The following is a 14,359-nucleotide window of genomic DNA, read 5'->3' as shown; positions in this document are numbered from 1 at the left end:
TCCCGCAACCTCCCCCCGCCCCCGTTTTCAGCGTTCTGCAGGGGCTCGTCACTGAGCTTCCTTTGCTTCACCCTGGAAACCAAATAAACCATTTCCCCTTGTCTCTGGGAGCGGCTTACTCCAGCTGTGCGGAGGTCTGTAGCTGATTCCAAGTGCATAAGTCCCAGGGGCCTCTGTGCCCTCCATTCTCAGAGCACCCTCACCTCAGGTGACAGCAAACCTCCCAAACACTCTTGTTACCATGTCAGTGTCCTGTTGGTCGAATAAAGCCAGATGTTCTAGATCTATCTGTTCCATAATTATTCTCTCTCTGGTTTCTTTTCTCTCCTATAGACTGTTGCCCAGGTGCTCTCTTCTGATGGGCCCTCAGGAGCTGAGGCAGAGGAGGAGGATGATGGCATGAATGATATGAATCAGGAAGTGATGTCCCTAATATGGAGTGAGGATCTAAGGATTCAGGAAGTGCGCAGACTCCTTCAGAGTGCTCACCCTGTACGTGTTAGTGTCGTACAGATGCCAGAAGTCAGTGACCATGAATACATAGAAGAGAAAGAGAACCGGTAAGCTCTGTTTCTGACAGCTGTTCTTTAACGTCTCGCTGAGGTGGGAATTTCTGTGGACCTTGTCACTTGAAATGCCTCTGGGGAGTGTTTCTGTCATAAAATGTGTCCTGAAAATTTCCATTTATATTTTGCATGTTGGGCTCCTGAACTGTATGGTGCATTGGAAAAAAAAATCACTGTAGCTCAGAAGAAATATTCCTTGAAGTTAAGTTTTCCTAATTTTATTTCTCTGAACAGTCATGGGCATTCGGGGACAGATTCGAGAAGCTGCCATTGCTGTTGGAACACTTCTACAGAGCAAGCGGGGCTGGGAGGTGGGGTGTGTGCCCTATCAGTATGGTGACCTTGTAACTGGGCCGTAGCACACCCCATGCCAGTGCTTGTAGTGACTTAGCTTTACTTGAATGTAACCACGTACCACAGTGTAGCTTATCTTTAAAGGCTAAATGGACAGCAACTAATTCGGTGTGATGGCAGAGGTCCCTGTGTGTGAGCAGTTTGCGCTAGAAGTTTTGGAATTGCCAGATAGCGCATGGAACAAGATTGGTTCACCAGTTAATCCTCCTCTGCGTATCCTCAAGACCCAAAAGCCTCAGAGCTCTGATTTGCTAAGTCAGATGGTGTTTGCACTGTGTCAGATTGAATCATTTCCTCTGACCCATGCCGTGGAGTTATTACGTGGTTATCAAATATTCAGGAGGTTGTTCACCAAGTTTTGGTAGTTGTGTGTCAATTTAATTTTTGTGGGTAATTTGCTGCTCAGAGGACAGTTACTTTTGGCATCTGATTAGCTGCTGAAACATCCAGGGAAAATAGGAAGTTAATGGATATTAGTGAAAAGAGAAGTTACTCACCATAGTAACGATGGTTCTTCGAGATGTGTCCCCATGGGTGCTCCACGATAGGTGTCGGGCTCGCTCCGGCGCCGCAGGTCGGATATTCCCAGCAGTTTCTGCCGGACCGTGCATGCGCCAGCGCGCACCGCTCCCTTGCGCGCTCCCGGCCACGTGCGCGATCCGGTCCCCGCCAGTTCCTTGACCAACCGCCTCAGATGCTCCTGAAAAATACTAAACAGAGATCCGAAGCGGGGAGGATGGGCGGGTGGTGGAGCACCCACGGGGACACATCTTGAAGAACCATCGTTACTACGGTGAGTAACTTCTCTTTCTTCCTCGACTGTCCCCGTGGGTGCTCCCACGATAGGTGACTACCCAGCAGTAACCCAAGATAGGAGGTGGGTAATCGGTTTATGTGCAGCTTGTCCCCGAGAGGACTGCTGTCGAGAGACGGGTATCCTCTTGGAATACCCTGTGAAGGGCATAATGCTTGGCGAAGGTGTCATAGGATGACCAGGTCGCCGCTCTGCAAATGTCTTTTAGCGCAACACCCTTGAAAAAGGCTGTTGATGCCGCCACCACCCTAGTGGAGTGAGCCCTAGGCGGGGCCAGTAAAGGAGTCTTTCTAAGTTCGTAGCACATTTTTATGCAGGATACGATGTGCTCCGAAATTCTCTGCGAAGAGAGACCTTCTCCTTTTGATTTGGGAGCAAGAGAGACTAGGAGTCTATCCGTTTTCTGGAAGGACTTAGGCCTGTCTATATAGAAAGCCAGCGCCCTCCTCACGTCCAGGAGGTAGGTGTAGGCGCGCCTCTTTGTTGGAATTATGAGGCTTTGGATAAAACGAGGGTAAAACTATAGGTTCGTTAATATGAAACTCTGAAGAAACTTTAGGAACAAAGGCTGGATGCAGCCGTAAGGTTACCGCCTCCTTGGAAAGTACTGTGCAGGGTGGCGTTGCCATAACTGCCGCAAGCTCGCTCACCCTGCGAGCTGACGTGATTGCAAGAAGGAAGGTCGTCTTTATCGTAAGGAGACGGAGGGAAACCGTGGCTAAGGGTTCAAACGGTGGTCCCGTTAGCGCATTAAGCACCAGGTCCAAGCTCCACGAAGGTGGAAGCGGTTTCCGAGGGGGGTATAGGTTTACCAGCCCTTTGAGGAACCTGGTAACCATGGGATGGGCAAACACCGTGTGCCCTTCCTCTTCATGTCTGAAAGCCAATATAGCGGCAAGGTGGACCTTCAACGAGGATAGGGAGAGTCCGCCTCTCTTGAGGTCCAGTAAATACTCTAGTATTACAGGTATAGGCACAGCAAGGAGGGCTAATTGCTTGGTAGAACACCATGCAGTGAATCGAGTCCATTTTTGCTTATAGGGCTTCCTGGTGGAAGTCCTCCTGCTACTTTCCTGGACTTGTTGCACTCCCTCCGTACGCGTGCTCTCTAGGGAGTTGAGCCATGGATTAACCATGCTTGCAGTCGCAGGCCTCGGGGGGTGTGGATGCACTATGGACCCCTGAGCTTGCGTGAGCAGATCCGGCGCCACCGGGAGGGGCATCGGTGGACGGTCCGACATGCACAGGAGTAAGGGGAACCATTGCTGTCGATCCCACGTTGGGACTACTAGGATCATTCGGGCTTTCTGCAAGACTTTGTGGATAAGCACTGTGGGAGGAAATGCATAGAGCAGGGGGCCCCTCCAGGAGATCGCGAATGCGTCCCCTAGGGACCCCCGTCCCAGTCCTGCCCTGGAGCAGCATTGTGGGCACTTCTTGTTGTGTTGAGTGGCAAACAGGTCTATCTGGGGAAATCCCCATGCGTGAAAAATCGGTCGTAGCAGATCGGAACGGATCTGCCACTCGTGTGTGAGTGCGAAGCGCCTGCTCAGCTGGTCTGCCTTCACATTGTGAGCGCCTGGTAAATACGAGGCTTTCAAGGTTATATTGTTGGTGATGCACCAGTTCCACAGTCGGACTGCTTCCGCACCTAAGTTCTGTACTGTTGGGGCTGTTGATGTCGCCCTTGCTCGTAGCCCCTGTGGTACTGGGGACGCTGTGGTTGATACTGGTATCGTCTTTGTTGGGGGTAATACTTTTTCTTTCTGTATGGAGGGGTGTAAATCCCCAAGGTCCTGAGAGTAGCTCTTGAGTCTTTACTGGAATGAAGGACCGAGTCGGTTGATTCAGCAAACAGCTTCTGCGTGTCAAAGGGGAGATCAACGATCTTCGCCTGCAGATCCCTCGGGATACCCGATGTCTGGAGCCAGGACTCCCTGCGCATGACCACTGCCGTAGCCGTTGAGCGTGCTGCTGTATCCGCTACGTCTAGGGTAATCTGAACTCCTGTCCTCAAGGCTGCGTAGCCTTCCTGCACGATGGCCTTGAGCACCGGCTTCTTGTCCTCTGGAAGCGAGTCCATGAGGGAAGTCAGCCTGGAGTAGTTGTCGAAATTATGGTTCGCTAGATGCGCTGCGTAATTCGCCATCCTCAACAGTTGGGTAGAGGAGGAGTAGACCTTTCTGCCGAACAACTCTAGTTTCTTGGCATCTTTGTCCGTTCCCCCTGTGTTGTACTGAGAAGTTTTCGACCTCTGTTGAGACGACTCCACCACCAGAGAATTTGGTTGCGGGTGGCTGAACAGGAACTCCATGCCCTTCGTCGGGACGAAGTACTTCTTATCCGCTCTCTTGTTTATAGGCGGAGTGGACGCAGGGGTCTGCCATATTGTGGTGGCGGCTCCATGATTGCTTCATCAAGCGGAATAGCTATTTTGGAAGAGGCCGGAGGTCTCAGGTTTTTAAGGAGCTTATGGTGTTTCTTCTGCACCTCTGCTGTTTGGATGCCTTGCGTGAAGGCCACCCTTTTAAACAGCTCTTGGAACTGTTTGAGATCCTCCGGAGGATGGACGTCCCCTGGGGCCGTGGCCTCGTCAGGGGAAGATAGTGAGGAACCTCTAGGGTAAGCCTCTCTGGACCCCTCTGGGTCCTGTTGACGGTGATACATCCTCTCGCTAGATGCTTGCGAGGGAAAATCTCGGGGTTCCAGAACCAACTCCCCCCGAGATATCTGCGTTTCCATCCCCGTCCGCGATTGCCCTCGGGGATATTGAACCGTCTGGGGGGATCTGTCCCTGGGAGTATGCCTATGGTGTCTATGCCCCGTGTGATAGGGGCGACCATGGCAACACGGGCACTGTTCCGGAGATGGAGACCTGGACCACTCTCGAGGCGCATACCCCCTGCGTCTGGGGGAGCGAGATCGTCTGGGTGATTGAGATAATGGAGAGACTGATTTGTGGCAGTACTCCAGGGGTTCAAAGCCCAGGAAGGGCGATGGTGGTCCGAGCCATGGTGATGCTGGCTGTGGGAACGGGGATGGGGGCTAAGGGTATACTGGAGGTGACTCCTGCCACCTCATTGGAGTCCGCAGCATAAGTGGAGGGCTTAGAGCGAGTAGCCCTGCAGCCCTGTCTGGAGAAGGGCTGCGGTGCCGGGTTTTCTGTGCTGCCTTTCCCCACACCTGTGGGGCTGGCTCCGCCCCTTTCCGCGTCAGGGATCTCGGCCCCGCTGTCTGCGCCGCGCTCGGCACGCTCCGCTGTGGTGCCGCGCGGGTGGTCTCCCCCGGTGCCTGCAGGCCGCGTGCCTGCGAGCTCTGCACTGCCGGTTCCCTGGGGGTCGGTGCCGCTAGGTGCGGTGCCGCCAGTTCCGGCGCTTGCCTGGCCGCCGCCCTGCCTGCGGTGTGGGGCGGCTGTTTGATTATCGGAGGCTCAGCCTCTGCCATGTGCGTCTCCGCGCCGCCGCCGCTCAGCTGTGACTGCGGCTGGGGGCTATGCGCTCCACCCGTCCCGCTCGCTGTGGCTGCCGGCAGGGATCGGGTTGGTGAAAGCTTCCTCCGTTTTTGCGCTGATGGGGTGAGGGAAGCAGCTTTCCTTTTATGGGCCCCTGCGGATCCCTCCTGCTGAGGCCTCTCCAGCATGTCTGGCTGGAGGGCCTTGTCAAAGAGCAGCATTTTCAGCTGCATCTCTCTGTCCTTCCTTGCTCTGGCTGTGAGCTTTGCGCAGAAGGAGCATTTCTGGGTGACATGAGATTCCCCGAGGCACCTAATGCACTGACTGTGCCCATCGGAGGTCGGCATCGCTTCGCGACATAACTCACACTTTTTGAATCCTGAAGAGGACATTGTGGTGAGTCTTTGAGTTATTAATAGGGTACTTAGCACCTTCTCTGTGCCTGTTCCCCTCTCGGACTCAGCCTGCTGTGGCAGGAGGCCTAATGGCCTTACGTCCCCAGGCCTCTGCTGCTCTGCTTGCTACTAAGGCTGTAAAACTTTACTTTTTAGTCTCTTTTCTTTTTTTTTTTTTTGAAAACAATAACAAGCTAACTTAAGCTAAAAGACTGAAAAAGAAACTCTGAACACTTTAAAAACATTAAATACGCTAACTCTGGCCGTAGCCTGAGCAGATTCCGTCTGCAGCCGATGGCGGTTAAAGAGGAACTGGCGGGGACCGGATCGCGCACGTGGCCGGGAGCGCGCAAGGGAGCGGTGCGCGCCGGCACATGTGCGGTCCGGCAGAAACTGCTGGAAAGATCCGACCTGCGGCACTGGGGCGAGCCCGACACCTATCGTGGAGCACCCACGGGGACACTCGAGGAAGAACCTTGTGTTACTTAAAAAGCTCGAGTAAGTTAATGAGCCTGGAGAGCATCATTAGCTCAGTAAATCAGACCTCTGCTTCCATAGAAGAGAAACATGGTCAACAGTCTTTTGCTGTTGTGATTCATGTTGCATAAGAGCCATGACATGGGGCTGTCACGAGGCATAGCAGGGCTGTACGTGGCCGTCTTTGTGTGTGTGCCACCTCCTCTATTGTTCCTTTCATCTGCATGTTCTGCTGTGGCTGATGACTTGTAGAGAGCACAGAATTTTCCTTGTAAAACGGTGTGTGTATTAGTGCATATTAGGTATGGCCCAACACAGTCTCAGCTGAAGTAAGTTCTCTGGGACCAAGGTCCATCTTTGTTCTGTCAGTGCAGTGCCAGAGGGCTTCTAAACACTGTGGTAATACTTAAATAATAGGTAATTATTAAATAATAAGAATTAAAACTAATCCTCTAGACTCTTGGGGGCCAGACTGACCCTTGAATGCGACTTGATACTTCTGTAGACTTAAGATATTCTCTCTGCTGCTTAGGTTTGTATTTATAATATTGGCCTGGCAAAAGTGCTAATGCCAGTTTACTCTTCTTCGGAGGGAGGATGGTCCTGGCACACCAGACATAAATGGTATCTGCCTGTGTGCTGTGTTGCAAATATGGCTGGGCTAACCTGTCATTCTTTGGCTTTCTGTCTTGGGTTTCCTTTACAGGTTATTACAGTTGTGTCAGCGGACTATGGCACTCCCTGTAGGTCGAGGGATGTTTACTCTGTTCTCCTACCATCCGGTCCCGACAGAGCCGTTGCCTATTCCTAAACTGAATTTAACTGGTATGTTCAGCTCTTTCCCCATGACTTAATTTCCTTGAGTTAAAAATGAGAAAAACCAATACAGTCTAAACTTGCTAGCCACATAGTAGCTGGTCCCTGCAAAACATGTGCTTCCATAGTGCCTGGTAGTCAGTGGGAAGTGACATGGACAGTGAAGCTCAAACCTAAATGTGCAGAGCTGGGACTTCATGTCTTTCAGAGCTAGTGGTACTTGAGCCAGACTAGAGCTCCCAACAACCAGCATTTCAGTTCTTCACTCTCTTCTAGGTGCTCCCATTTGTTTTCGTAATGTGCAGTGTCCACTTTAAAGCAGAGCCTGGTGTGTGTACTATAGTACAGAATGAACCTGTTGAAAAAGAATTCAAACGATGAGCTGTGGCTGCTCTGACTGCTCTAGGAAGCATATTGTATGCCTTGTAAGGTATTTTTTCTAATAGACTTAGGCAATTACTGAACAATATTCTGTGCTGTGAGGGGAATTCCTGAGCTTACTCTACTTCCTCTGTACGCCCTTGCGTTCTTCTCACCAGACTTAACGCATTGGTGTTTCCAGACAGGCCAAGCAGTTCGTTGAATAACTTAGTTAGTAGTATTCTTGTGTCAGTGGCAGACACAAAACTATCATTAGAAAAACAAAGTAAAGTTACAATTAGGATATGACTTACGAGAAAAATAATTACTTTTCCAGTCCTTAAAATTGCTCTACGCAATTCTACACAGAAGAGTTCTTGCCAATTACAAATAGATTGAAATGTAAGATAAGATAGCAAATCTGCTCAGTAGTGATTTGCCAGCTACAAAGTAAAAAAAAGTTTCTGTGCGTTAGGTACGTGCTTCTTTTTGCACTTTAACACTTACTCGGAGCAGAAGCCAGCCCTGGCAGAGTTAATAGGCTGTCTGTCCTTTCATCCCGGCCAGATGATACAGCATGTCTCAGCTTTTCTAGGTGCAATACAAAGTCAGTAGAAGTGCTCATGCTAGTAAGCTGTATGCTTAGTAATATGGGCAGGATAGGACCTGAAAGTAGATCATGGTGTTTGTTCACTGCAGCTATGCATGGCTGTTAATAAAGCAGAAAATACACAGTGTTCCAAAATCCCCAGCTGATCAGTAAAATAAAGGAACTGCTGCCAGGGTTAAAGTTATTGCACCTTCTAATCCAAGAAGCCTAGAACAAATTCCATGAGTTTGGAGACCTCTGAATATGGTTTGTTCTTTAATATTTGGGGAATGAAATCCTGGCCCCAGTGAAGTCAGTGAGAATTTTGTTACTGACAGCAGAAGAGGCAGGATTTCATCCTGATGCTAGATGTCGTTAATTTAAATATCCTACAAATGGGACCACATTCAGCTTCTTACCACTAAGGTCTTTATTTTGCAAAGAATTCCAGATGACTGTAGAGTTCTGCCCATGCAGTTCTTTATTGGATAGGGGCCTTACTGTGTTAAAACTTTCAAGAGTCTTTCAGTAACTTAGGAACTTAAGTCCTGTTTCTCCTCTTCTTCCTTCCCCGCAGATGGCATTCTTTACCCTTAACCTACTGGGGGAACCAAATACTCTGTTTGGCTTAATATCAAACTGAATTAGAGCATGCAATCAGCATTAAGGAAAACAGAAAGGAAAGAGCAACTGTAAAAGTACCATCTGATTTGCAGATACTAAAACTCTGCCTGACCATGAATGATGCAGACATGGCACCTGTAGAATCTTGTGAGCGATCTCTGTAAAAAATTGCTCCAACTGAGTTCCAGTTAGTTCTTCTTACTCTTTATGTATGATGGCCAGGAACTGCCAATATTCACTCACTCCCACTGAATGTTAAGTTTTCTTTTGCAGATTGAAATTATGGGCTTATAACAACTTTTAGTTGTGCTGTGGTCACATTTTTTGCAAGTATCAGAGGTAACAGCTGTCTTTAGTTTTCTTGACACTGTGTCATGAAGAACATTTTAACATCTGAGCGGTAGGCAAGTTAGTCTGTATCTTCAAAAACAACAAGAAGTCCTGTGGCACCTTATAGACTAACGGATATTTTGGAGCATAAGCTTTCGTGGGCAAAGAACCGCTTTGTCAGATGCTTGAGTGGGGGTTCCAGAGGAGGGTCTAAATGTACAGGCTCATGAAAAGGAGGGAGTCCCAGTCAAGAGGAGGGCCAGAATTGACAAGGTCAGTTCAGTTAGGGAGGATGTGGCTCAGTATTAGTAGCTAATGTGAAGATGTGAACATCAAGCGAGGAAGGAGCTCATTCACCTGCACATCTGCTAATATAATATGACATCATGTGCCCGCAGTGCCCCACTGTAATATACATTGGCCAAACTCAGCAGGTTCTGTGTAAAAGAATAAATGGACACAAATCGGATATCCAGAATGGTAACATATGAAAACCTGTAGGAGAACACTTTGTCTTCCCAATGAGCCTTTTTACTGCATTGCTGCCATAGCTTTTCAGGGACAGTAACTCTTGTGTGTGAGGTGCTCGTCTGAAGAGCTATTTTGGTTGTCGATTAATTGGCAATGAATAGCTTGCTGTCATCTTTTTCCTCTGCCAGATGATGAGGACTGGGCTCAACCAAGCGGTTTCAAAAGCATGCTAACTTTTGACATGGTACATTTTCTCTTCTGGACAGGCCGTGCGCCACCTAGAAACACTACTGTGGACCTTAACAGTGGCAACATTGATGTCCCTCCAAATATGGCGTGCTGGGCCAGTTTTCACAATGGCGTGGCTGCTGGACTAAAGATTGCACCTGCTTCTCAGATAGACTCAGCTTGGATTGTCTACAACAAACCGAAAAATGCAGAACTAGCCAATGAATACGCAGGCTTCCTCATGGCACTGGGTCTGAACGGACACCTCACAAAACTCGCCACGCTCAACATACATGACTACTTGACCAAGGTGAGACCTTTGTTCAGAAGCAAGAGCCGGAAGTGACTTTGGGTTTTAGGCTATCTGTGGTGCCTAAATATATTTCTATTTTTAAACTTCTATCATGTTTTATTTTTTAAATATTTGACATTGGGTTTCTTGGTGTGTGAGGTCAGGGCTAGTGCTTTCTTTACTCATCCTTCTAACTGCTGACACAGTTGTCTGGTTGTCTCAGAACTTCACCAGTGTCCATAACCGTTATCCATTTATCTCTGGTGACAAAGGCATATCCTTTTACTAATGAATTATCTAAGAGCACTGCATTCTCTCTCAGGCTGCCATCGTGAGGAAACTCTTTGTCAGCTGTTTACTTTAGTAGCTTGCTTGTGCCCAGCCTTAGATTTTAAAAGTAGTTAAAATGTGATTAGACTCACCTATATCAAAATAATGATGCTAATAACTGGAAGGCTTGGTTCTTTGTCAGAAATCTTTAGAGCAATGGTTTTCAAACTCTTTTTCATTTGTGGATCCCTAAATAATTTTGAATGAAGTTGTGGGCCCCTGTGAAATTGTTAGATGCAGTTAACATTAAAAACCACAGCTTAGGGCTGCTTTGATCTTTATTACAAATATCCAGCCAGCTAATAAGGTTTGTATTTTCAAAAAGTCAGTACAGATAGAACTTGGAGCCCAACGTCTCAAGCTAAGGAAGTTTAATATTTCGTTTGTGGAAGGGTTTTACATCAACTGAAATCTCTCTGTGTGACAATCTGTGATGTGATGTGATTATAAACTAGAGGAGAAATTTACTCATTTATGACTCGGTGAGTAGCAACCCGAAAGAGCAAGTATAAACCACAACTCATCAGAACTACAGATTGAGCTTCTTGTCCTAGTACCTTCATAAATCACTGTGAGTGTGTGACCTTAGGAGGCTTTGCTTTCAGCTCAGAGAAGCACACCTATGCCTAAGGTTCTTCATTCTCTTTCATCACTGTCTTTGTTCCCGGTTTCAGGGCCATGAGATGACAAGCATTGGGCTGCTGCTTGGGGTTTCTGCTGCCAAGCTAGGCACAATGGATATGGCTATTACACGGCTCCTTAGCATCCACATACCTGCTCTCTTACCGCCCACTTCAACGGAGTTGGATGTCCCTCATAATGTGCAGGTGGCTGCTGTGATAGGAATAGGCCTGGTGTATCAAGGAACAGCTCACCGGCACACGGCAGAGGTTCTCCTGGCTGAAATAGGTAAACCTCTACAATTAGGGGTTGTGTGTGGAGGTTGGGGTGGGGAGGTGTATGTTTTACATGAGATTGCCATGACTTGAAAAATGTACCTCACACTTGGCTAGTTCACATGATGTCTGTGCACCCACGTGCCACCTTTCTCGTCTCCAAGCCATGGCTCTGCAATTTAACGAACAAAACAGCCGTGAGCTGCCTGTTCTGTATGTAATTGTAACGTACTGTCATTCAGTAGTCTCTTCCAAAGTAACCTATTCTTAGGGTCAGTTAAGTAGAAAAAATAACTGGCTGTATTTGTATCAGAGAGGTAGCCATGTTAGTCTGTAGCTTTGAGAACAACAAGAAGTCTTGTGGCACCTTATAGACTAACAGATATTTTGGAGCATAAGCTTTCATGGGCAAAGACCCGCTTCATTGGGTCTTTGCCCATGTAAGCTTATGCTCCAAAATATCTGTTAGTCTATAAGGTGCCACAAGACTACTTGTTGTTCGGGCTGTATTTGGTGGATTCCACCACTATTGATCTAAAGGTGAGTAGTTGGTGAAACACATTAGAAATTGTCTCATCTGTCACCTTTCAGTCAAGCTTAAAGATGATCCTACTAGTACAAATCCATTTGGAGTTTCCACAGAAAACACGTTGAATGTGTCTCCTCACTTACCAGTTTGTGCAGAAATCATTTAAATGTGTGTTTTGGGGGAAAAAAATTAATTGCCAATAAAGGCTGTTAGTGCTGGCTTATTGCAGGCCCTCTCATTAGTTATCACAGAGCCATTACGTCTCCTGGTATTTCTTAGGTCCCTGAGTGCATCATTTCAGGCCTTCTGCAGCAGCAGACTTGGTGGGAAACTCACTCTTTTTTTAATTAGTAAAGTTTTATATTTCTATGTTGAAAGTCACTTATAACTTGTTTTCTGTTTCTGTGCATAAGTGGTTCTGCTCTTTGTTTTATAGGTAAACTATCGCTATTTAATACCTGCAGCAGGTGTCAGTTAATGTAGGCACATTCTGTTGCAAAGTGGTCTTGTATTATGCAGAATGTGCTACTATAGTTTTATATAAAATGTAGGCTGGTTAGAGTTGTGAGCCACCTTCGGGTATGAGGTGTCTTAACACTTCACAACCCAGAGCAGAGAGAGATGCACAGTCTTTTCTGAGAGTACCTCTTTGAAATGTGCTTCCCATTTGTAGTTAGGTGCTGACTCAGCCAACGTGGGCTTTTGTAGTGTGATCCTTTGCATATAAGCTCAGATTTCCTCCATGTTACTTAATATGTCTGGTGCCGTTGGAAAATCCTTTCAGCTGGCTGTGAACAATCCAAGAGGTTAAGAAATTATCCCTAATTACATTGATAGGGGTTTTCTTATATTCTTGGATAAAATATACCGGTCTAAATTGTGCTATTACTTTATTAGAAGTGTCATATGCCAGCATGGTGGTTAGTAACAGGGAGGTAGCCGTGTTAGTCTGTATTCTATCAAAATAAAAAAAGCAGTCATGTGGCATTTTAAAGACTAACAAAATAAGTTATTAGGTGATGAGTTTTCATGGGACAGACCCACTTCTTCAGATCTAAAGCCTTACCGGAACAGACTCAATATATAAAGCACAGAGGTCCAAAAATGATCAAGGCTGACATATCAGAAAAATTATCATTGTTGGCAAATCAGGTAGAAGAGCAAGAGACGGGGTGAGGGGTGGGGAAGTAAGTGTTAGATCAAACATCAAAGTATGTGAAAAAGTCCTTATAATGGGTCAGGTAATTGCTGTCGCTGTTCAAACCACATGTTAATGTGTCGAATTTGAATATGAATGTTAGTTCTGAACATTCTCTCTGTAGACAGTTGTTAAAGACAGTTTGTAAAACACAAACTCTCAGGTCTTTAACAGAATGGCCCACTCCACTGAAGTGCTGGCTGACAGGTTTGTGTATTTGGAGATTTTTGATGTCTGCTGTGCGTCTGTTCATTCTTTGGTGAAGAGTACATGGTTGGAGGTCACATTAACACGTGTGTTGTGAACAAGACACGAGAAGTCATTCTTCCTCTCTACTCTGCACTGGTTAGGCCTCAGTTGGAGTATTGTGTCCAGTTCTGGGCGCCGCAGTTCAAGAAAGATGTGGAGAAATTGGAAAGGGTCCAGAAAAGAGCAACAAGAATGATCGAAGGTCTAGAGAACATGACTTATGAAGAAAGGCTGAAAGAATTGCGCTTGCTTAGTTTGGAAAAAAGAAGAGTGAGGGGGACTTGATAGCGGTTTTCTGGTATCTAAAAGGGTGTCATAAGGAGGAGAGAGAAAACTTGTTCTTCATGGCCTCTGAGGATAAAACAAGACGCAATGGACTTAAACTGCAGCAAGGGAGGTTTACGTTGGACATTAGGAAAAAGTTTCTAACTGTCCAGGGTGGTCAAAGACTGGAATGAATTGCCTGGGGAGGTTGTGGAAATCTCCATCTCTGGAGATATTTAAGAGCAGGTTAGATAAGTGTCTATCAGGGATGGTCTAGACAGTACTTGGTCCTGCCATGAGAGCAGGGGGCTGGACCCTTCCAGTCGTAGTATTCTATGATTCTATGAGTGTTTGTACTCACATATGAAGTGTGTGGGCATTGTGGGCACACGATGGCATACGTGATATTAGTTGAGGAAAAGGAGAATGTGCCCGTGATTCTGTAATTAATGTGGTTAGGTCCATTGATGATGTCTCCAGAATAGATATGTGGACATATCTGTAGGATGGTGAGTTTGGTTAGAAATTTAGAAGGTTAATTTCATGCTGCTTCCTTTTTTACAAGGACGTCCTCCAGGTCCTGAAATGGAGTACTGCACGGACAGAGAATCCTATTCTCTAGCTGCTGGTTTAGCGCTAGGCATGGTCTGCTTGGGGGTAAGTTCAGCCTTCCTCCTCTTAAAATGCAGGTGGAGAAGAATGTAAAACTGAATTACCAGGTTCTGAAGCAAAGATAAAAGAAATAGAATGATATTATCAATGTAGTTGATGAAAGAGACAGATTCCATTGAGATTCACTGGGGTAATAGCTGGGCCCATATCTTGCAAATATTTGCTCAATTAAAGAGGTTAAATTAGGTTTGTGTGTGCTCCAGTTCCTCTGTGTTCACTTTCTGCAGCTGTTCTAGGAAATGGGTTTATCATCAGCAATGTTGATGGAAACAGTTAATTGAAAATAAGTATTAAAGAAGACTCATCGGCAGCAAACATTCAACTTGTAAATGTTTTTTTAATTGAAATCCTGATTGTTACAGTGCGCTGAGCAGGAACACATGGCCTTTGTGTCCGCTAATAACTAATCACATAGCTTAAATATCGGATTCTCTCAAACAAGTGACTCACCACT

General features: G+C 46.7%; 1 protein-coding gene across 3 annotated transcripts in view; it reads left to right on the top strand.

The window, feature by feature from the left end:
* The window catches only part of ANAPC1 (anaphase promoting complex subunit 1), a 75,180-nt gene that overhangs the window by 40,515 nt on the left and 20,306 nt on the right, over window positions 1–14,359 (top strand). For all 3 annotated transcript variants that reach the window (XM_074989225.1, XM_074989224.1, XM_074989226.1), the window contains exons 26-30: window positions 334–560; window positions 6,764–6,882; window positions 9,514–9,785; window positions 10,772–11,006; window positions 13,799–13,890. In XM_074989225.1, the coding sequence (XP_074845326.1) occupies window positions 334–560; window positions 6,764–6,882; window positions 9,514–9,785; window positions 10,772–11,006; window positions 13,799–13,890 (945 nt within the window). The remainder of the gene's footprint in view (window positions 1–333; window positions 561–6,763; window positions 6,883–9,513; window positions 9,786–10,771; window positions 11,007–13,798; window positions 13,891–14,359) is intronic.

This window comes from Carettochelys insculpta, chromosome 3 (genome assembly GCF_033958435.1).
Source record: "Carettochelys insculpta isolate YL-2023 chromosome 3, ASM3395843v1, whole genome shotgun sequence".
In the NCBI taxonomy this organism is placed as follows: domain Eukaryota; kingdom Metazoa; phylum Chordata; order Testudines; family Carettochelyidae; genus Carettochelys; species Carettochelys insculpta.
Note: the sequence above shows the minus strand (reverse complement) of the source record. Positions and strands in the feature narration are given on the sequence as shown.